Source organism: Magnolia sinica, chromosome 3 (assembly GCF_029962835.1).
Source record: "Magnolia sinica isolate HGM2019 chromosome 3, MsV1, whole genome shotgun sequence".
NCBI lineage: Eukaryota > Viridiplantae > Streptophyta > Magnoliopsida > Magnoliales > Magnoliaceae > Magnolia > Magnolia sinica.
Window position 1 is genome coordinate 16,927,273 of NC_080575.1, and position 23,770 is coordinate 16,951,042.

General features: G+C 42.6%; 1 protein-coding gene across 1 annotated transcript; it reads right to left on the reverse strand.

Moving 5' to 3' along the window:
- Nucleotides 1-519: 519 nt before the first annotated feature.
- Nucleotides 520-4,182, reverse strand: LOC131239622 (heat stress transcription factor A-5). Its single transcript, XM_058237415.1, has 2 exons — nt 3,779-4,182; nt 520-2,020 (listed from the first exon to the last, which is right to left on the reverse strand). The coding sequence occupies exons 1-2, from the start codon at nt 4,004-4,006 to the stop codon at nt 761-763; spliced, it is 1,488 nt and encodes a 495-aa protein (XP_058093398.1). The 5' UTR covers nt 4,007-4,182; the 3' UTR covers nt 520-760.
- Nucleotides 4,183-23,770: the final 19,588 nt, after the last annotated feature.

Sequence of the window (23,770 nt, forward strand, 5' to 3'; positions counted from 1 at the left end):
CAAAATGTCAGACATATCAGTCTGTTATCTAGTTATCCACCTACTTATAAGGTGATCCAGTGCTATTAAGATAGATATCAAGCATTTAATATCCTTAAATGGTGCATGTGATACACATGTAGGAGATCTGGACCTTTTGTCTACTGCGCCCTCCCGTGGATGGGGACGCTTCTAAAAAGTCACACAGGTCAGATGATTCTTACAGGAAGACTATCAAAGATTGTCAATGGGAGGTTGGAAGAAAGCCCAGCCGACAGTCGACAGTCCATGAGCAGAAATCCTTCAATCAATGGCTACGATCATGTGGCCAGTGTGATTTTCGGTATATGGTATATCCACTGGAGTATACACTAGACAAATGGTTCAGATGTTACACATGCAGTAACTAGTACAGAGATTGCATGTTTGGTAACTTAGATACGAGTGTTCAGCATTGGATACTCTCTTGAAAGAATCTATTGATAACCAAACACTCTTCTATGGTCTATGCAACATTCTTTTACTGTTCTACAGTTCAAATAGCCAAAATTACCATATTTTATATTAATTTGAAGAAATCCCCTAGAAACAATGGGTGTTCCTTTCTTTGTGATGCTACTCATATACACCAATGGATGGACTCACCTCAGTGGTCAGATGATTCATTAACATAATTGCAAATGAGGCATATCTTTTGTCGGATGTGAGAGCTTACATGTAATCAGTGGAACCATCCCAAGTGATGTCCTCATCCATGGATTTGTATCGCATCTTGAGAATATCAGAGCGTGAGCTGCTCCATATCTCTTTTGCTTCTCCATGACTTTATGCTGCCTGTCCTTCTCTCTTCTTGATCATCGCAAGCGTTTGCACGAAAGCTAGAGCTTGCCTCTTCATTTTCCAAAGAGCCGGGTCTTTCAGTCAGAAACTGTTCCCAGAACATATCATTCACTCGCCCCTGAGCAGCGGCAGGCCCTTGATTATTGTTATCAATAGTATTATTAGTTGGGGCCTCTCGCAAAGATGACATGCTTGCATCCTCATCACCAAAGCTTCGACTCTTCACACCAGTAAATGGTTCTTTACCATTGGCAATAGACCTAAACTCAGCCGTGGAAGTACCAATGTCTAGACCTGAGGAGAGGGGAACTCTATCTGGATAATAACTGTTTTTGACTTGCAATGGGGAAGAAGCGAGTGTCAGATTCAGTTGGCAGGAGATCTGGCTGTCACAGTCTTCAACAGTAGCCAAACAACGCCGCAGGCCATGTAGGTCTGGGCTTTCGTTTGTTCTCAGTTGCCTTGAGTGCGAAATATTCATTCCCAGCGAAAAAGATGTCCCGGTATCTGAGAGCTCTAATGTCTCAGGTGCAAAAGAAGAAAGCCCTTCTGTTCTCATGTTTGCATCTATCGGTGCTCCTTCTGATGGTTTTGGAGTGACCCCATCTTCAGTGGAGCTCTGCATACTCGCAGATACCAAATTACTATCAGAGACGGCAGGTGATAATTCGAGTTTCAGCTTATTATGGAAATCCTGGTGGAAAGCATGCCCAGCCTCGGGCTTTGAATTACTGCTATGGTTGTCTATGTAGCTATTCTCCTCAACTTCCTGACAGTAATCGACTACTTTTGGCAATCGCCTCTTCTTATTAATTGCTTCAAAGTCAACCGAGGAGCCTGCCATCCGAATAAGATGATCCACGAAAGCTGGGTTATTGATTGCCTTTGCCAAAAATGACATCATTCGCAGCTGCCTCTGTTCCATTTCATGCACACGCCGCTCCAAATCTTCCAGCTGAAGCTTCATTCCTGGCTGCTGTTGTTTGAATTTCCACAGATCAGACTGAAGGGCAGTTTTCTCCCGCGTGAGCCGCTCGATTTCTTCTTCGAATGCAGACCGTTCCGGATCGCCAAAGGAGTGCTGCTGGCTGTGGCTGTGGATAGGTTTCCGCCGGTGGATGTTCTTGAGGAGATGCTTTTGATCCTTTGAGAAATCCTCATTTGCAAACTCCCATCTCTCTGGATCAATCTTTCGAAATCCCTATCAAGAAGCAGATAAAAAGAGATTCCTAATTCAATTCCAATTGCTCATCTAAAGCCAGTTCCCAGATTTCCAAGTTCAAAGAGTATTTTGAAATCCAGAATTATGCATATTCTTGTTATAAAGAAACAAGTTTTGACCTCTAAATCTAGTCTATGTTTGAATTCACTATAAGCAATTAATCCGATATAGAGAAACTTACAAAAATATCATAACCTTCCTTAATATTCATAATGAAGAAGTAGCCTTTTCAAATGGCACTTACATTCCGTTCAATTCCAGCTTGAAGGGAACATAATTGCAATTTGGCATCTGGACCTGCAATTTGAGATTACCAATACCAAGAAAGGAGATTGCAAGTGGGTCATTCACATTTTATCAAAATAATATTTGCAATTCAATTCAATAGAGCATCCAAACAGAGCCTTCGAAATCACCAGTGAACCTAATTACATTAATGGATTCAAAGCACATCTGGGTCTTTATGCTTTACGTGGCAGACAGGATTCGTCCAACTTATTTAACTTTCAGGATAGTTTGATGATTCCAGCCCGCCGGTCATCTGGATACCAATTTGGAGCTGAAGCTTACAATTACACAGTGTGCTTCCCAAAAACAGCCGGGCCTGCCCTGTTAATTATGGGCTTTATTGTGGGATTGCTTGTGTTATTGGGAATGGTGGCCTACTTCTTCCCAATTCATTTAGGGTTTCTTTCTCATCTATAAATAACAGAGGTGTAGGGAAGATTTCTCTACATTTTCTCCCAACTCAACATGCCCAGATGAACAGTCAACCAAATGTTACCCATTTCATCATAGATATTCATGTTAGATATCATTGTTAAGCTATCTTTCTCGGAAGGTTTTAGGAAGTATCCAAAACTAAATGGACTTTCTTCATGAAGTTAGTTGGATGGAGGCTGGGAAATTGAAATGTGTGATATTTCAACTTCACTGGCTGAATTCAACAGGAATTGAAAGGTGAGTGCTCTTCAGAATCAATAAATTATTTTAGGAGAGGTCTTAGAGGGTTTGCTATGAAAGGGAGTAATTTGGCAGATGGACGGAGACCAAGTTCTTCTTATTCAACAGCAGAAGTTTGTGTTCAGAGAACTTTTTTATTTGATCAAGTTCTCGGTTTCCACATGAGAATTCTATAACAGCACAGAGCATCTCCATGTTAGCTGCTATTCCCCTTTCTTTTCATGCATCATGCATTCTCATGATCACCAAATCATGTTCCGACCATCTTTCGCTACATGAGATGATTCTGCCATGTGAGTCGTATATCAGATTTCCGCTTCTTGGAACTTGATCCAATGGAAATTTGGGGCGCATCCAAACGACCCCTAAAAAACAACTGCCAGAGAATCCCAATTCAGCTCTGATCACTCACCCAAATTGCACTAGTGAATTCTCCATACGAGGCAAGATATTGTAGATTCAAAATCATGGGTCTTGTGCTGTAAAAGAGAACAAATTATCAACCTCTAAATTTAGAAATCAACGGTGAAGATGATGCCATCAGAGAGAGAGAATTCAACAAACTACAGGTGACGGTCCCAATTTTCACTATCCAGTGATCAAACATGGTAAAAATGGCAGCATCAAAGATGGAAATCCAAAAGATTCTCAATCCAATACCGATTGGTCCCCAATTCTCCATCGACCAATCACAGACTTCGCAATTAAGCAACACAACACAGACCATTTAGTCTAAGAAATCAACGGTGGATATGAATGGGGAGATGAACTCACATAGGTGTTAAGCTGACGGATGAAGCTGGAGAAGTTGTTGTGCTTGAAGTAGGTGGGGAGGAGAAGGCGAGCGAACTCAGGTGGGTTCCAGACGACGAAGCTGTTCTTGTTAGAACTCCACGAGACGATCTCGTCCGTTGAAGAATCGTCCACCATGTCGTATGTCTTCAACAGGAACGGAGCAGGGCCACCGCCGCTACCCCCGCTCCCCTGCCCTCCGCCTTCCATCTCTCTCTCTCTCTCTCTCTCTCTCTCTCTCTCTCTTTGCTGTTTGATTTTTCAATCTGGTTTTGGTATTGGTTTTGTTTCTGCTATTTGATTTTTCTTCTGGTTTTGTTTTTGTGGAGGAATTTTCGCCGTTTGGAAGCGACTTCCGGCATCGAGAATGGGATTGTCGGAGAGAGGGTGATAGGTCAGACAAAGGGATAAAAATGGAAATGAAATGATGTCTACTCGCCAACTCATTCCTACACTCCCCACACCTTACAGATCTGCACGCTTGCATCAGATCAGGACCGTCCATCCTGTAGGCACAGTCGTATATATTCTATAAAGATAAGGTTGGACCGTTCACTAGATTGGCACTTGAACAATTATTCATGAAATGACTGATGGCCCACGTAGCCCATATGAAGGAGTGTGGCCCATATCTTAGCCTCTCCTGTTGTTTTTTTGGGGCCAGATCATAGAAACAGTGGGACCCACTTGAACGGGAGATCTTGCTGCCACGTGACGAGAGAGTAGGACTCGAGATTTCAGATGTTTAGTTTTGCGAGTAGGAAATTGAGAGTGAGGTGAGAGTAGTAGATGGTCCGCAGTGTAGAAGTTTCGCCCATATGCTCTGACTGGACGGGGGTGAATTTCAACGGTGGGACCCACATGAACAGGACGAGATCCCATACACGTGAGTATTGACACGTGAGCGAGAGTAGGATTTGGCAGTCCTGGTGTTTACACGCGAGAGCAAGAAAAAAGGAAGAGAAGGTGTAATCCCGACAAATGAAGGGTTGGTAAGGGGCTGGTGAAGCCTTTTCTGGTAGCTTTTTGACTCTAGGAGGGTCCGGTGGCGTGTGTTTGGAAACGGATTGGCTACTCCCCTGCCACCAGCCAATGGCTGATGGTCGGTGTTCTGTGGGCCCCACCATGATGGATGTGTTTCATCCATGCCGTCCAGCTATTTTTCTATATCATTTTACGCTATGAAACAAAAAATTAGATATATCCCAATCTCAAGTGGACCACATTACAGGAAACAGTGTTGAACGTTAACCATTAAAAACTTTTTGTGGGCCATAAAAGTTTCGATCAAGCTGATATTTGTTTTTTTTTTTTTTTTTTTTTTTTACTTCATCTGGGTCTGTATGACCTAATCAACAGATTAGATGTCAAAGTGGGCCTTAGGAGGATTTTAATGGTGGATATCCAATCACTATTGTTTGCCTGTGTTGTGGTCCACCTGAGATTTATATCCCTCTTATTTTTTACAACAAGCCCTAAAATGATATGTAAAACTGAATGAACGGTATGGATGAAACACATACATCATGGTGGGACCCACAGAGCACCGACCACCAGCCACGGGCAGGTGGCAGGGGTAGTAGCTAATCCGTTTCCCGTGCGTTTGGCCCTTTCATGGATTTTTGTACGGTTTGAGTGTGGCCCACTATGCAATTTTCCGGACCGTTGATGTTGTGGAACGCGGATTTCCTGCTGCTTTCGCAGGAAGTTCTTGTGCTGGGAACGCAGGTGGGGCCCACTGTGATGTTTGTGAGAAACCCACCCACATCCATCCGTTTTGTGATTTCATTTTATGATATAAGGACAAAAATGAGCCGGATCCAATTCTCAGGTGGGCTGAAAACGTGAGAATTGACCGTCCACCGTTGAAATATTCGTGGGGCCACAGAAATTTTGAATCATGCTAATACGTTTGTTTTCAGTTCATCCCAGTAGGAATGACGTTATGAACGGTATGGATGGCATGTAAACATCACTGTCCACCCCATGAAGGTTTCAACGGTAGGAATTCCCCTAACAATTTTTTCCTTTAATACGGCCCACTTGAGTCTTTAATCCTGTTCACTTTTGGTGTAATACACTAGAATGTGCTCAACAAACAGATGGACGGGATGGATTTCTCACAAACATCACGGTGGGCCCCACCTAAGTTTCCACCGCAGGAACTTCCGCGTCCCATGGACCGCCCATGCATAGAAAAGTCCGAGATTTCTCTCGAGTTTATTCCGTTGAATGTAGATCTTTGCTCCACTTTCTTTCCTGACCGTCTATTTCTGGAGCTAATAGTAGACTTGTCGGAATTTTACTGCCGTGCATCATTTCAACGATTTGGATCATAGATTATGGGCCCCACTTTCACAAACTAAAAGCCACTGGATTTATACTCGGGTCGAGCATCGTATAAAACCACCATGCGCGTTCCGGCAACACGTGCTAGATATAAGCCGCTGATTTCCTGCACAAAAGGATAGGCGGGTACGCCGAATCACGTGTGTAAATGAAATGAGAGGATTAAAAAATGATCAATGGTCTACATTTTCTGAATTTGTGTGGCCCACCAACTGGACGTGACCTGATTTTGGTCCATAAAGTCTCCATGGCTGTCTCCATTGGCTGTCTCCATTTTAAAAATGCGGATTAGCTGTGACCCCCTATTCAGCCTGGTGGTGGGTGCAGCCCTGACCGTGGGGCCCACCTCGATGTATGCATTGTATATCCACGCCGTCCATTCGTTTTTTTAGTTTATTTTAAAGCATGGTCTCAAAAATAAAATAGGTACAAGTCTCAAGTGGACCACACAGTAGGGATTGAAACCTCACCATTAAAAGCTTCTCGGCTGCTAAAATAAAGTTTTTATCAAGCTGATATTTGTCTTTTACCTTCATCCAGGTCTTTGTGACCTTATCAACAGGTTATATGGCAAATAAACATTAAAGTGGACCCTAGGAATTTTTTAATGGTGGGCATTCAATGACCACTTTTTTCTGCGGTGTGGTACACCTGAGATTTTCATCTGCTTCATTTTTTAGAAAATATCATAAAATAATCTGGAAAAACATATGGACGGCGTGGATATACAATTCAAATATAAAGGTGGGCCCCACGTCAGGGTCGCACCCACCTGGCTGCATCCGGGTTGCAGTTAATCCGCGTTCCTTTTTTAAGTGCGGCTTGCACATTGCATACGCGCACATCAATCCAGAAATCCAAATCGTAGGCTCCACTGGCAATGAGGGAAACATGAAAATCGAATTGATCAGATGAATCCCTCACCGTCCAAATGATGTCCATCAAATGGATTGTTTACCAGGAGACAGTTAACGGTCCACAACTTACAGGGGAAATCCTATATTTAAGTTCATTCAATCAATTTAATTTTTTGTATACGCTCTATCCAAAATGGGACCCACAATTTGGACGGTATAGATCCTCAAACATGAATGGCATACTTACGTTTTGGCAGAGTTGGTACAGTTTAGTGAGTATTGTCAAACTCACATAACAGTCGTTGGTCAATTCCGGTTGGCAGCTGCAACTACACAGCGTGTAAGGAGGAGAACCTCGAAACTTCTGTTGCCTTTATTCGTTTTCTCATGTTCGTTGTTAGTTGGGCGTTTTCGTGTGAGTTTGCTACCATAAATTCAGATAAGAAACACCTAACACATGGCTTGTTTATCCGTCGATCCTGATCGTCCAAATGGTAGACCAATTTTGGATGGCAATCATAGCCCAAACATGAATCAAAAGGGTTGGTGTGACCATCCGTAGGCGAAAAATACGCACTTGAATAGCAGATATTCAGCGGTCTAAAATCATACCTTGAAATCAGACGGTTAAGATCATCCGATCAGCTTCGTTTCCAGTCCGTGCAATCAATCTACGATCCGTAACGTAACGTGTCCTTTACTTGAGATGCCCGGACGAGATTTCGACCGTTAATCAGGTGGGTCTTATGATCAGATCAGCAGGGCCCATCTGATTAATGGACAAGTCTCATCCACGTATGGCGCAATTGTAGCTCTAGAAATTTGTAAGTGTGCCATATTCTTTTATATGATTTTCCCCACCGTAGATGGAGAATGATCCAAAATTCTCCCACAATGGAAGATCTCAGCCATCTAATCTTTGGCCTTTCTATGTGGATGGCTGGTGTGAGCCATCGATCAAAAGCTTGGGAACTACCAAGTTGGAATATGCTGGGGCATACCAATGAACGGTGGCCCACCATATCAACAGTCTAAATCAACGATCTGTGGCCCCTGTTATATGGTCAGGTCCATCAGGACACCTTAATAAATCTGTAACCTACAATAATTCCTGGCCACAGGATTGAAATGTCACGCACACCGAAGATATCTGAACATAATTTATGGAGAAATTGTCCACCGTAGATGCAAATTTTCACCCAGTTTCTTTTCTAAAGAATTCAAAACTTGCCTTCCCAACGTGGGCCTTGGATGTACGGACAAATATTTGAGGACCAAGATACCCCTGCTTTCTAGAGGTGGGCATCGAACCGAGTTGAGTCGAGTCGAGTCGAGGTGGGCCAAGCTCGGCTCAGCTTGTCCATGGTGTACTCAAGTTCAAACTCGAGGTCAACATTGAAGCTTGGTTTGTTTGCCAAAGTTGTCGAGTCGAGTTCAAATCGAGCTAGTAATTCGAGTCAAGTCGAATTTACCTCAAGCCGAGTTGGAGCTTGTTCATATGATCATATGTTAAGTTATTAAAATTTTAGAACCAGCATTCCACTTGTTAGCCCGCTAGGCGAGCTATTCCCCTCCTCCATGCCCCCATTGTTCCTTTAGGTGTAGTCCACCTGACCAATGGACCAAGCTGAAATTTGGGATCTAGACCTAACTAATATCAGGGTAAACATCTAATGAACAGTTGAATGGTGTAACACCCCGGCTTTTCAGGAGTAGGAAGTCGGCTCCCGAATTCGTAGGTGCCACAAGTGTCCTAATGGGCTTCATATTTTAATTACATTTAGATGATCTCATAAACAATGGAGAGTTTAGAAAGACATGAAGCATAAGTAAGTCATAAAGCAGTATCAAGTGCCACTAAATATAAAAGTATCAAACCCACAAATCCAAAATCATCTAAATAAGGAATTAGGTCCCACCCATACATGACCCAAAGTGATTAAAGCCCTAGCCCATACCTCGTGGTAGCCTGAACTCTAACTAAAAGGATCCGTCGAAAGTCTGGAAGTAGAGAAGCTCCTCTACCTCATCCATGCTCACCCCGCTCAGCTCGTCGAGCTCCGCCTTACCTGCATCTAATGACGTGTCTGATTAGTGTTTTAAAACACCGTCCCAAAGTGGGAGTGAATATCTAACTCAGTGGTTACTATTAGCTTTAAGTTACAACAAACATCAATTATATGATGAATTTCATAAAAGACATACATTCACAGATCCATAACTAGTCTTGTTAATGTATATGCATGTATTATGATATGATGCATGACCTCGCAACAACACTCCCTCGAGCAACTTCATCTCACGGTCGTGCATGACCAACACTCCCTCATTACGACCTCAACTGCCGAGTCGTCAAATACTAGCTAATGCGATACATAAATAATATTAGCCAAGTATTTAATTAATTTTGTTCATCTAGCAGATTGGGGACACCGGTACACCCCACGTATCATTGCCCTCAACTGGATGTAAGGCCAATGCACCTCAACTGGTTGCGGACCCCGCAATCCTTGATCCCATCGGGTTTTCCATCCCCGATTTCAAGCACGTGGGGAGTGCTGAGAAGAGGGATCGCTCGCGGTCACTACGGGGAGACTCGTCACCCCAACGTAGGCCAACAACTTGGACACAGTGTCCCATTCCACCATGCCCAGTTCTCAAGTCTGTGGATCGATTTCGATTGGTTATCAATAGGCTTTAGTGGTTGAAAGGTGTTTCAAGTTCCATACAAGCGTAAGTAGACAGGGTTAACAAACATGGTTGGTCAGTAAGTGGACTAGACCATGCGAGTTGAGGTGAGTACGCGACAGACGACATCGAGTACAAGCGACCCATGTAGTCCAACTACAGTTGTCCATTCGCATCCGCCCAAACCCACTGGTTTGGCAGTAGGATGGTCTTACTAATGAGACCACTTCCTCCCATCTCAGCTCCTTAACCAACCTACGGGTTTGATGACATTCAATAATATTCCAACAATTTAGGATCCATCTTCTACACGAGTGAAGTCATGCTGTCATACATTAATCATAAAATCCATATTTTTCTACAATGCAACTACTTAACAAAATAAGAAATTAATGTGCATGTGTGTTGTGATGGGTTACTGAAAAGATCAAGAGTTATACATCATTCATAACACAAACATACAACCAGGATTTATGCAAGTACCAACATACAACAAGGATTTTATGCAATCATACATGTCACAAGGAAGGTTATACTAAAATCATATATGAGATGAATATGCCACATGAAAATTAAACCTAATTATGCTGAAGAACAAATAAACAGCATTTAATCATTCCATGGAATTTAGGGGGACCTATCATGTAGGGTCTTGGTTAGGTTCTCTCTATAGATTACTCAAGCACATCATCCTAACACTCATAATCATTAAACTTATAGTAAAATTGGTGTTAGGCCACCTAAGGATAATAGTCTGCACCTTGTGACGAACCGCTCGATTTATGGTGCTTGCAGGGTTAGGGTGTTAGGAAATCATCGTTGAAATGCCTAAATAAGCATACAAGCTTATACGAATTGGAATGAATTAAACACAAGACTTAAACCTACAAACATAACTCAATACTTACCTTCAATCGTCGCCGAATCGACACCAATGAAGGACAATGTTGCTACAGAGGAGATGAGAGGGTGAAGGTGCACAAACCCTCATACTTCCAAGCTCTCCCTCTCTCTTTCTCCTCTTTTCTCCTCTTTCTCTCTTTCTTTTTTTCTCCCTTTCTTTCTTCTAGGGCAAATTCGTATGGGGAGAGGGGGTGCCTAAATGAGGCCCCTTTATAATGCCAGATTTGGTGTAAATGGCCCCAAGGGTTGGGTTTTTACTATACTAGCCTTATGGGAGGATTTTTTTAGCATCTAGGGCCCACTATGGGGTTTACATATTGATATTCATTGTAGGATAGTTAGCCCTAATAATGATTTACGTATGGACATGTTCGGCCCACCATTTGGATACGCCGATCGACAGATATGATTAAAAGTCTGTTCAACGGTCACCGATGGTCGATCGGGGCTGCGACTAGACGAATATGAGTAGGAAAATATTCTTACTCTACGTTTGAAGTTTGGTCATAAACCGACAGTCCGAAATCATCAACTTTGCATAAGAGTGGACGACTCAATTCACTTAAGTTTTAGCTTATTCCTTTAGGGTATTTGCACTTCTCATGCACTCGTCATCTGGCTCAAGTTGAGTGGTTCTTGACAGTACCCAGGTCTGACTTCTGCAATGGACGTCAAGCCCAGTAAGACGGACATTATTCTATAGTTTTGGAATTAGTGGCCCACCAACAAGCAGTCTATAGCTTGTTCGGGAAATCGAGGCATTTCTGGAATGAATTAGGTATTGAGATTTCTCGTGGGCAATGATTAGGGTTTGGATTAAATATGTTTATAATGTAGCCTATTTATAACTAGTGAAAGTGGAGATTTGGTCATAATTACTCTAAACTGTCGGTTTTAAACTAAAAGAGTAACAGGGTTAATTTGGTCTATTAGTCAAGATCCGGGCCTTATCTGACTCGGCTTCAGTTAGATTTTTAATTTAGTTATGATTGTCTTGACTAGTTAGCGATGGGTCGGTTAGATTTTGGGCCCTATGTGAGTAAATCGTAGGGCTAAACTTGATGTTCAAGTGATCGGGTGGATTCGTTGGCTTCCTACGGTTGATTAATCGGACTTGTGCGGTTCTTTACTGGTATCATACATATATAAACTAACATTGAGTGCTAATGGTCAGTAAGTGATAATATAAGTTAATTACATAAAAAAATTTAAGGATTTTTTGGAAATCCAAAACAGTGAAAACCCAACATGTTACAGATGGCCACTCCCTAATCGTGGTAGCCCCACAGCTCAAAAGTATGGTAGTTGCCAAATGCTCGAACATATTGTGATCATATTCCCCAGCAGATCATGTGTGTAAAAGGCGTAAATATTTCGGATAAGACAATTGCAACATGCAACATGTTGGCACTGTGGAAGGACTTCTGGCAAATGATTTTGGATGGTTACTTTACAGGCCGTCTATCTAAAATCATGCATAGAAATATCATCGGATGCTTTGAGGGGGGGAGGGAGCAGATCTATACAGAACTTCATATATGGAGATTGACCACAAATGAGTTTTGTAGCCATGGTGGGTAGTGAAAATACATTGCATCAGCTTTCGTACCCGCGCGATAGGTGGTGGTGGTGGTCTAGTGGTGGGATGGTCGTGCGAGTAGCATTCGGGCGATGGATCGCTGGTCGGGCGCCGGGCAGTGACTGGGTAAAGGGAAGAGAAGAAAGAGAAGATATGGGAAAGAGATGATAGGGTTGGGGTAGGGTGACGGGCAGCGTTAGGGCATTTTATTTTTTTTATTTTTAACTAATATATATATATATAATATTTATTAATATAATCATTGTATGAGCTGAGTCGAGCTCGAGTTGAAATGGCCCCTGGTTGAACTCGGCTCGAACTTAACTCGAGCTTCCAAAAATCAGCTTAACTTGGCCCGAATCGGCCATTTAAGTCGAGTCAATCAGAGCTAACTCGAGCCGAGTCGAGTGAGTTTTTCAAGCTGACTCGACTCGTGAACAACCCTACTACTTTCTTTTCAGAAGTGGATGGGCTGGTGTGCAAAGACGAGCGCTGACGGACGCGGAATGCGTCCAACCCTGCGCGGGTGGTAATCCATCCGGGCAGGGCTCTGTGGGGCCCACCGTGATGTAAGTGATTTATCCATGCCGTTCATCATTTTTCTCAGATCATTTTAAGGTATGATTCAAAAAGTGAGGTAGGTATAGGGCTTAAGTGGACCACAAAGTGGGGATTGAACGTCCACCATTAAAACCTTCTTGGGAGCTTGAGAAGTTTCAGATTAAGCCAATATTTGTGTTTTCACTTCATCTATGTCTACATGACCTTATGAAAAGCATAACGGTGGCCCTTAGAAAGGTTTCAACGGTAGATTCATTATCGTTGCAGATTCTTTTAGTGTGGTCCATTAGAGCTGTGGACCTACTTCATTTTTAGGATCGTTGTAACATCCCGTCCAGCCAGAACAGTGTCCTGGGGCGTCCACGTAGGATTTGCTGCTGGACTGTTCGATTATACTACTTGTGGTGAGGTTCCACAAATAAATTAATACAAGATTAGCCAAATCGAGTGGACCAGATGGGTCATGACAAGACCAAGTACGGGCCGCCAAGCCGGAGGGCCGTTTACACTTAGCAACAGCTCCTGCGAGCTATACAGCGGCACGGGAAGGTCAGAAAAATCTAAAAATTTAGGAAACCATAGAGCTCACTGGACTTGTGGACCCTCGCGGACCACGGACCCAGTGGACACCCAGAACTAGGATCTGACACTTGCCCAATGCACCCCACCAATGCTGGGATTGGAATCTGGCACTTGAAATAAAAACTGAGATATCAGGCTTTCCAGCCATCGGATCTCTTCTACATTTACGGTGAAGGTCTAATATGTTTTTCTACGCCCGTCCACAAACTCTGGGACCGATCGAGGAACGGTGACCATTGATCACAAATCGGACCCGTACGACCAAACCCCATATCCGATCATCTCCAAATTTTGCATGGCCCTTCATCGGGCCATGGAGTATCTATTCTATAAGTTTCATGGCCAGAGGGCCACTAGAACCTCTCCAATCACCAAAATGGACCGCACATGACCATTTAAAGGTCGGGATCGCTTACTCAGACCTTATATCCGTTCATCCGTTTGTCCCCAAATTTTACAGGGGCCCTAATCGGGCTATAAGACACCTACCCACCAAATTTGGTAGCCAAGGGAGTGTTAGGGCCACTCCAACACCAATAGTGAGTCCTAGTAGGCTATTTTGAGAATTTGAGAAAACTTAAGGGCAAAGGGCCCAAGTCTAGGGAATAAACCCTAGCTCCCTCATAACTTTCACCATCCTCCAACAATCAATCCCTCTCCCTCATAACTTTCATCCTCCAACAATCAATCCCTCTCCCTCATAACTTTCATCATCCTCCAACAATCAATCCCTAGCTCCCTCATAACTTCCACCATTCTCCAACAACAAAGGAGAGTAAAGAGAAGAAAGAGAGAGGGAGGTAGAGCAAGGTGGATCCTAGATCGAGGTGGGGACTAAGGAAGCCGATCTTGCATCTCTCTATCCTTTTTTCAAAGGAAAAACCCAACACTACAACCCCAAGGATCGTCCGTTGATCGTTTAGGTAAGATCCTTCATCATTTTTTCTTGAAACCCTTGTGTAGAGGAGAGACTTACATGAGATTCTAACATACAAACGTATGCTTTAGAGATTCCGGCCATTCGACCTCAAAATCCACGCTCCTAGGTCGTTCCAAGCCTCTAATGAATTCGAAGGTGCGGACTATTATTCTTAGGTAACTTAGCACCAATTTTAGTATAAGTTTAATGATTTTGATCGTTTGAATGCAATATTTGAAATTCTAGAGAAACCCTAGAAAATATATGTTTGTGAAATTGTATGGATTTGCATGTTTGGTTCTCTTGATGTCGTTCTTGCCTCTCACATGATTTTTGCGTATATATGATTACATGATTATGCCTTGTTTGATTTCTTCATGTATTGTGCCTCATAGTATATATGATGTCATTTCGCTTGTGCACATGATTTCATAATATGGGAGAAGTGCTTAACTTCCTCATAGGCCCACACAAGTCACATGCACTTGTTCATGATAGTGATAGCTTGCTCGTTGAGAATATGTGATTTGTATGATTGAGATGCATGAAAACATGATGTGATATGCTAGTTGATAACTTGGATTGTCGGTATGTCATGGATCACCAACACACTATTGGGTTGGTCAGGAACAAGATGAGAGACGGTAGTCCCATTGGTAGGACTATATTATGGCAAGACCCATGGGTTTGGGCAGGTGTGTTCGGGTGGCTGTAGTTCGACTACATGGGACCCTTGTGCCCGATGTCACTCGTCCCACGCTCGCCTGACTTGAGTGGTCTAGCCTATTGTCTGACCAACCTTGTTTGTTAACCCTGTTTGCTTACACATGTATGGAACCTGGAACACCCTACAACCGTAAGCGGCCCACCAATAATCAATCGTAACTGGTCCACAGCCTCGTGAGCCGGGCATGGTGGAATGGGACAGTGTTCGAGCTGTCGGCCTACGCTGGGGTGCCGCGCCTCCTCGAAGTGACCACGAGCGATCCCTTTCTCTCGGCACTCCTCATGTGCTTGAAGTCGGGGATGAGGAACCCGACGGGATCACAAACCGCGGGGTCTCGGCCTCACGTGTTGGGGGGTCTTAGCCTTGCAACTAGTTTTGGGCATTGGTACGCGGGGTGTATCAGATTTCTCAACCGGCTGGATGAATGAACTTAATTAATAACTTCGCTAACACGATTAGTTAGGATGGTGACTCAGCAGTCGAGGTCGCTCTGAGGGAGTGTTGTCATACGCGATCGTTAGATAGAGTCGCTCGAGGGAGCGTTGTGGCGAGGGCATGCATTATATCATCCTGCATGCATGCGCATTAATAAGATTAATTAGATGTACATGATTGACTGCTTTTCATTAAGATCATATTATAATTGATGCCTGTGATAACTTAAGATTAATAGCACCCACTGAGTTGATCACTCACTCTCACTTTGGGACGGTGTTTTAAAACACCAACCAGACCCGTTCATAGATGCAGGTGACTCAGGGGCAGAGGATCCTGGTGAGGCGAGCTTCGAGGAGGAGGACGAGCTGTCTTACTTCCAGTTGATGGAGGATTCTCCGCCAGCTTGAGAGACGGGATTGGATCACTGAGCAGGGGGCTCAGTTCTATTCTTTTGGACTTACTATTCTTTTGCGATTTTGTTGGGTAGCGTCATATGTGTCCCTTTTATTCTTTTGGACATGTATATAGATATATGTTTGATCTCGTTCACTTCAGTAGACTTGTGTGATTATGTTTCATGTTCCAGGAAATTCCAGGTTGCGCAACTAAAACAGATTAATGGAAATAGGTTAAAAGTGACTCTCGGGAACTCGGGAGTTGAGCATATACGCGACCCCTGATTTTCAGGGCGTTACAATCGTACGTTAAAATGATCTGAGAAAATCGATCAACAGCATGGATAAAATACTTACATCATGGTGGGCCCAATAGAGCCCTTCCTAGACGGTAGCAGGGGTTGGACACAAGCCGCGTCTAACGCTAACGCTCGGACGCGTATTAGATACTAACAGGTTGAGTAGCGAGCTGGCCACTGAAGTGACGTCACCAAGTTTTGTGGGCCCCACTATGATGTATGTGTTATATCCACACCGTCCATCCATTTTTAGATATCATTTTAGGGTATGAACCAAAGAATGAGGCAAATAAAAATCTGTACTGGACACCACCAAAGAAAACAGTGGGGAGAGTGATTCCCACCGTTGAAACTATCCTAAGCCCATCAAAATGTTTATTTGAAATCCAACTTGTTCAAAAGTTAAAAAAAAAAGACATGTAATAAGGGAAAACACAAATATCAGCTTGGTTTAAAACTTTGTGCCCACTATTTTCTGTGTTGGGGTCCACTGGAGATTTGGATTTAATTCGTTTTTTAGAAATTGCCTAAAATGACCTCTCCAGTTGGATGAAAGGTGTGGATACAAACATACATCATGGTGGGGCCCATGAGCATCAGTGCTCATCTTCGCACACTAGCCAATCCGCTTCCAAAAGTAAGGCAGGGGTATTTTGGTACTCAAATGCTCGTCCGTATGTCTAATGTCTAAGTTAGGAAGGTAAGTTTTCGACGCTCAAAGAAATTGGGTACATAGTTGTGTGTACAATAGTTAATTTCTCTAATTTATGGGCAATTATTTGATAATCTGATAGAGTACAACACTTGATACGCAGCAACTTAAAATTTTACACATGTCATATCAACTCAAACTAAATTGTAGAAAACAGAAGTCACAGTCCCAACATCAGATTGGTTGTAGAATCAACACTTGTTTGTTGAAATAGTACCATTCAAATATTCTTCATTTTCAACAATAAATGTCCACCAACCTAATGGTCAGGTAATAAAATAATCATAAATTTTAGTTCATGACACATCTAAACTGAAAAACATAGTTTGGACGGTTTAATTTAAACCAATTCTATGCCACGGATGCAATTTTGAAGTGCTTGTGTATCATCTATCATACCCAGCCAGAGTATCAAAGTGTTTCTCTTTATGGACATATCCGTAAGGGTGCACATCGAACAGGTAGAACCGTGGAACCGGACCGGAACTGACCAAACGGTCCAGTTTGATCCGGTTCTAAAGTGCACCGGTTTCGATTCCGGTTCCAAAAATCAAAGAACCGAATACAACGGTTTGGTTCTCGGTTCGGGGATATGTAGAACCAATCTGAACCGTGAACCGTTCCGTAGAACTGAACCGTGGATCCGAACCGCGGAACCGAACCGTGGAACCGAACTTGGAACCGAACTAAGAACCATTTGATTGTTTCCATATTTGACTCATGATTTATGATTTACAATACAGTGTTTGATTGTTTCCATAAATGTATTTTTGCATACCTTATATAATATATAAACTATTCATCAAATGAATCACAACACGAATGGACATAGGCTAGATTATAAAATAAATTATGCAATTGGGCTGGATTATAAAAAGCCCAGAACTGTAGAACCGATCCGGAACCGAACCGGTTTTAACAGTCCGATTCCGGTTCGGTTCTATGGTGCTAACTGTCTGGTTCCAGTTCCGAATATCCTAGAATCGTTAGGAACAGTTCGGTTCCGGTTTCACCCCAGAACCAGAACCGGACCGACCCGTGTGCACCCCTACATATCGGAGGAAGAGATTCCATACTTCTATAACACCGAATTTTCATGCTTCCACATCTAGTATCACATGTGTAATCCTTTTCTTGATTATCCAAACCATTCATCCAATGGGACCCACCTTATATTATCCACTAATGAAAAATGAATTTATTCACCTATACTATCCATTCGATGTGAGATGTTTCCGGGAATTTTTTTTCTTGTACCAGATGAACGGTTCAAATGATTCATCTAAGCCCCAATGGCAAGAACTAAACCCTACGAAATGAACGGTTTCGATCTGGTCTATGCATGCCACGTGTGTGGCAATGATATGGATGCAAGGTACCCTCTATGCGTCCTGGGGCACCGTATCAGCTCAGTATATACACTAGTCAAAGCATGTGTCACGCACAAAAAAAAGTCTGGCACGTGGGACGCACGTGGACAGAAACAAGGGCTGTTGATACGTTTTTTTATTATTAATGTGACAGGAAAGACTGGTCAAGGGTTTTGATCTTAAAAAATGGCCGTGAAAGAGATGTTTATGTTCTGATTAACGGCTATCAATGGGCTGGGTGATGTGTCGGCCCTACGATGGTCTAACCTATGTTGCACGTTGAATCAGTTCTCCTCCGACATCCATCCATGTAGCTTTTTTCTGTTTTTGGTTAATTGTAGCTAACTGCTCTCAGTTATATGAAAATTATATACACATCCCTTTGTTTTAAATTATTACAGATACCTCCTGTATGTCATAAATTTCTCTATTTTTAGTTTTACAGATACCTCCCTTGTCTTAAATTATGTACTGCATCGTTGTCTTTCGAGGATGCAAGCGTCCTAATCAGCTGTCTCTAGCCATGAACGGGCGGTATATGTGAGCCCACATGATGTATCTATTTATCCATGCCTGTTATCCCTTTTTTAAGATCATTTTAAGGTATTAAGATATAAGTCCAAAGATGAGATAGATCTTATACTCGAAGGTACCACATCATAGATGACTCTTGCATTTAATGTAATGCTAAATAACTAACATTTAATGATTTATGCATTCAATGCAATTGAGGTTGCTATTTGGCGTGGTCCACATTAGTGTTAAATTTATCTCATTTTTTGAGGTTATACCTTAAAATAATATAAGAAAAGAGGCAGATGATGTAAATAAATAAATACATTAATGGGCTCTTATAAAGATTTGCCATTTCGTGCCCAGAGGCAAGCCGGGTAGGACGTCATCTCCTTCCAATTTTTGGGCAATTGACTCCTCATTCTTATCTAATAGGCAACTAGCTGTTAATGTGTGAGCTTATTATGGTTCGTGTATGCCATTCAAGCCATCCAATGAGGTTACGTCATGAGATTTGAACAGTTAAAAAATTAGGTTGATCCACCCTAATGTGGAGATTTTTGAGTGGTTATTAACTTATTCTATAATGTGGCCCACTTGATATTAGGGTTGTAAATCAAGCTGCGACGAGTCAAGGCAGTAAAACAAACTTTTAAAAGAAAAATAATTGATCATTTGGTATAAATTCCCTTGAAACCTCCAAGTGGTCCCAATTGAAGGGGTGTACTCACCATAACGAGAATGTAATATAAATATTTACACTTGTTAAAAAATATAAGGGGGTATTTACAATTATTTATTATTTATTATTTTGTAAGGTTGAGGGAAACCATAAGGTGCGGTTGTGGGTGTTTACCTGACCACGGGGCCCACACTGACGTACTTGTTGTATATCCACACCATCCATCAGTTTTTCTAACTCATTTTTATGGATGGAACAAAATATAGATAAGATCCAAATCTCAAGTGGAACACACCATAGGAACAACAGCGTTTGAATGCTTACCATTTAAAACTTCATATGGCCCACTGTAATTTTTATTTGTCATCCAACCTGTTGATAAGGTGACACAGACCTGTATGAAGTCAAAAAATAAATATCAGATTGATACGAAGCTTTTGTGGCTCACAGGAAACTTTTAATGGTCAATCACCACTGTTTATTGTGGAATGGTCCACCTGAGATTTGAATCTGCTTAATTTTTGGGACCATACCCTAAAATGAGCTTAAAAAACTGATGGACGGCCTGGATATACAAATCATAAATCAAGGTGGGCCCACAGTCAGGGAAACACCCATTACGGTGTTACTCGGGTAACAACTAATCCGCTGCCGGCACACCAAGCCACCCACCATATTCCATAGATTTAATATAAATATATACTAACGTAACATCACATAACTATGAAAGAAGGAAGAAGGATTACATACGTTCACACATGAGTTCCCATACGTTTGAGTTGTGTGGGACTGGACATGATATATCCGTGCCATCCAAACCGTCCATTGGATTCAACCCTGTTAAACCTGGAGTTTAAAATCAATCATAGTCAAAAATTCAAGTGGGCCACACCACAGGGGACAACCGAGAGCATTGGAGATGCAGGCAACCATCCTAGAAACTTTCTGATTGTGTGTGGCCGTGTGGGTCCAAAGTGCTGTGTGGAGGCCATTCAAGCCATTCAGCAAAATATCCCACCAGGATGAAGAGACGTCCCAGAATTTTAGAACATTACAGCAAAATATCCAAAGTGCTGTGTGCTACTCCCCCTGCCACCAGCCAATGGCTGAAGGTCGGTTCTCTGTGGGCCCCACCATGATGTATGTGTTTCATCCATGCCGTCCATCTATTTTTCTAGATTATATCCAAATCTCAAATGGACCACATTACAGAAACGGTGTTGAATGAACGTTGACCATTAAAAACTTTTTTGGGGCCATAAAAGTTTTGGATCAAGCTGATCTTTGTTTTTTCCCTTCATCTGGGCTCTGTATGACCTAGTCAACAGATTGATTTCAAATAAACAGTACAGTGGGCCTTAGGAGGATTTTAATGGTGGGTATCCAATCACTATTGTTTTCCTGTGGTGTGGTGCACCTGATATTTATATCCCTCTCATTTTTGGGATCAAGCCATAGAATGATCTGTAAAAATGGATGAACCGCATGGATGAAACGCATACATCATGGTGGGCCCACAGAGCACTGACCAGCAGCCACCGGGCTAGTGGCAGTGGGAGTAGCCAATCCGTTTCCTAAATTTTTATTTTTTTCCCTGTAGTGTGGCCCACCTATGTTTTGGATCAGCCCCATTTTGGTCTGTGATTACAGGTTCCATGCTTCCGTGATCCAGAGCCTTGGTCTGATGCAATCCACGTGGATGGACCATGTCCAAAAATCTCCCAGATAGAAAGATCCTAGCCACCAATCTTTTGGCCATTCACAAGTTGAATGTGGACCTTTGCTGTATGTCGCTACCAACCACGTGTTTGCAGGCCCCAAAAATGAAGGGTTAGGATTGAAATATCCCGTAGTTCATGGCAGTGGGCCCCAACCGATCAATGGTCTATGGTCACAGTACCATGGACCACACTTCACAACTGAGATCCGTCCGTCCAAAAATAGATGAAGCACCATCAATATCACCCACCTGCCACTTGAGTAGCGCATCAGGACCATGAGAACAGTAGACCCCAATGAAAGATCACCTAGGACGAAATCAAGCTGTTTGGATCGTCAGGTGGGCCACACCTTTGAAATCAATATCAACCTACGAGATCTGACTCAATGTATAGGTGTGGCCCACAAAGTAATCCGATCACCCTGATTTTCTACAAGGGTAATCTTCATGGTAGGGCTTATCGTTTTAATGGTCCTGATTTGACGGTAAGGATGGTATGGTACGACAAGCTGTGGTTGCGTTCGCCGTATATGATCAGTTCTTCTGCTAACTAACGGGCCAGTGCTTGAGGCCCACTCCGGCCCGCATATTCAACGGTCTTGACTCGAGTAGTTTATAATGGGCTTAGTGGGGCCCACCCTATTCTCTGATCATGGGCTTCCTTTACAGACCTGTGGGGCCCACCGTGATGTATGCCATCCTCACACGTGACAATCATGTACGACTACTAGACCATCTAACCCGTGTGGCGTATTGTGGATAGAATATATCTCTAAAATCAGACTCATCAAACAATCCTAACCACCAAATGGATGGTTGAAATTAAACTAATGAGTGGTCCACATCTAAATGGAAAAAAACAGTTGGTGATGTCATCTTTACTTTATGTTCTTCACCATTGACTATTAGATCAGAGGTTGGACGGTCTGGATCTCCATATTACTGTGCCGTGTGTACCGTTGAATATGCACCTCCATTTTCAAATGGTGTAAACTATCATAATACCTGAGCAGTGTGGACGCGGCTTGCGTACTGCGCGACTCGGTCATGGCAGCGGTTCTGTGGACTCACCGATCTATATGTTTTATCTACACCGTCCATCCATCTTTTCAGATCATTATAGGGTATGAGCCCAACGTTGAAACCTTCCTAGGGCCCACCGTGACTTGCTCATAATGTCATATAGACCTGGATGAAGGGAAAACGCAAATATCAGCTTGATACAAAACTTCTACGGCTCCAAAGAAGTTTTTAATGGTGACCGTTTGATTGCTTGTGTGTGGTCGACTTGAACGTTGGATCTACCTCAATTTAAGGATATTGCCTTAAAATGATATGGGAAAATTGATGGACGGCGTGGATAAGACAATACATAACGGTGGTCCCCACAGAGCCCCTCTCAGGACCATTTTAGTCAAGCGTAGTTCCGAGGAATTTGTGGTAGGTTGGAAGGTGGAACAAAGCTTGAAGCTAGTTTGACTGGTGCTGCTGAGCGCACTCGAGCGCATGCATTCTCTTGCTAGTCGACCCTTACACGTGCTAACTTGGCACGCATGCATGAGATCTGAGGCAATGATCGATATCATTCGACGGAGTAGATTCCACAGGCAGGTGAGGTGATTAAGTAGGCCACAGGTGTACAAAAAAATGGACGGTTAAAAGAAATTGAACAACAGTCATACGTTAAAGCTACTGGTTTGGCGTGCTTTCGGACGTAGAAGATTCCTGATTTTTTACAGAGGCCATGTAGAAGTGGGTCCCACATGATAAGCGGCTTGGATTGTGCCCACGGTTGCCACGTTGGCTAGTACATGGAAAGCTGTACTCACTGGAATGCACCTTGCATTTCTCCTTTTTAGCCCTGACTGAGGGTTGGCTTGTTTGGACAATAATCTAGTGGGCCCCACTGTTGATGGGTGAGAGCCAAAAATCAGACCTAATTCCTCATTAGATTTCATTCTTTAATCATGTTAGCTATAACGGTCCACTTTCTTAAGCTTTTTAAATAAGCGGCTTGATATTGTTTAAGAAGAAAGAAGGAACGATAGGCAGCCTGCAGAGACAGAAGGTCAAAGAAGCGTAGTAGGTACACGTCACACTAAACAACGGTCAGGGAAATTGTGGAGCTGGGCCCACCCATTCTATAAATCTAAACCAAAGACAATACATCTAATCAATGGAGAGACGTATGTCCTTCGTAGAAAGTGATGACTTTTGGACTTTTGATGCAAGACTTTCCAACACACAGCAGATTGGGCCCATTATAGATGGAGTATGGCCTGTAATCATATTGACCAGCTGATCTTAGCCGTTACATTTGACCTATGAGTTTTTGACAGCTAAACGTTTATCCCATTTACATAAATTATTTAGTTTTTGTGTGTCCTTACATGTATCACTAATGCATCTAGTCTGTACCTGTCTTTGGAATGTATTTCTCTGTACCTGTCTTTGGAATGTATCTCTCTCTCTCTCTCTCTCTCTCTCTCTCTCTCTCTCTCTCTCTATATATATATATATATAAAATAGTTTGGTTATTACTCATTGTCACTACGTGTACGTAGAATGAATTTGGTTGAGATGGATTTGCCAGGAGACTTTACCGTGCTCCTTGATGCTAAATATATTATAACGCGTAACTTATTTATTCCTCAGGAAACTTAAAATATTTTCATGGGCA

Bases quoted from the DNA above. Each gene is read 5' to 3' on its own strand.
- LOC131239622 (XM_058237415.1), bottom strand. From the start codon at position 4,006: ATGGAAGGCGGAGGGCAGGGGAGCGGGGGTAGCGGCGGTGGCCCTGCT. The intron at 2,021-3,778 runs GTGAGTTCATCT...GCTTCTTGATAG, and splicing joins TCCGTCAGCTTAACACCTAT to GGATTTCGAAAGATTGATCC.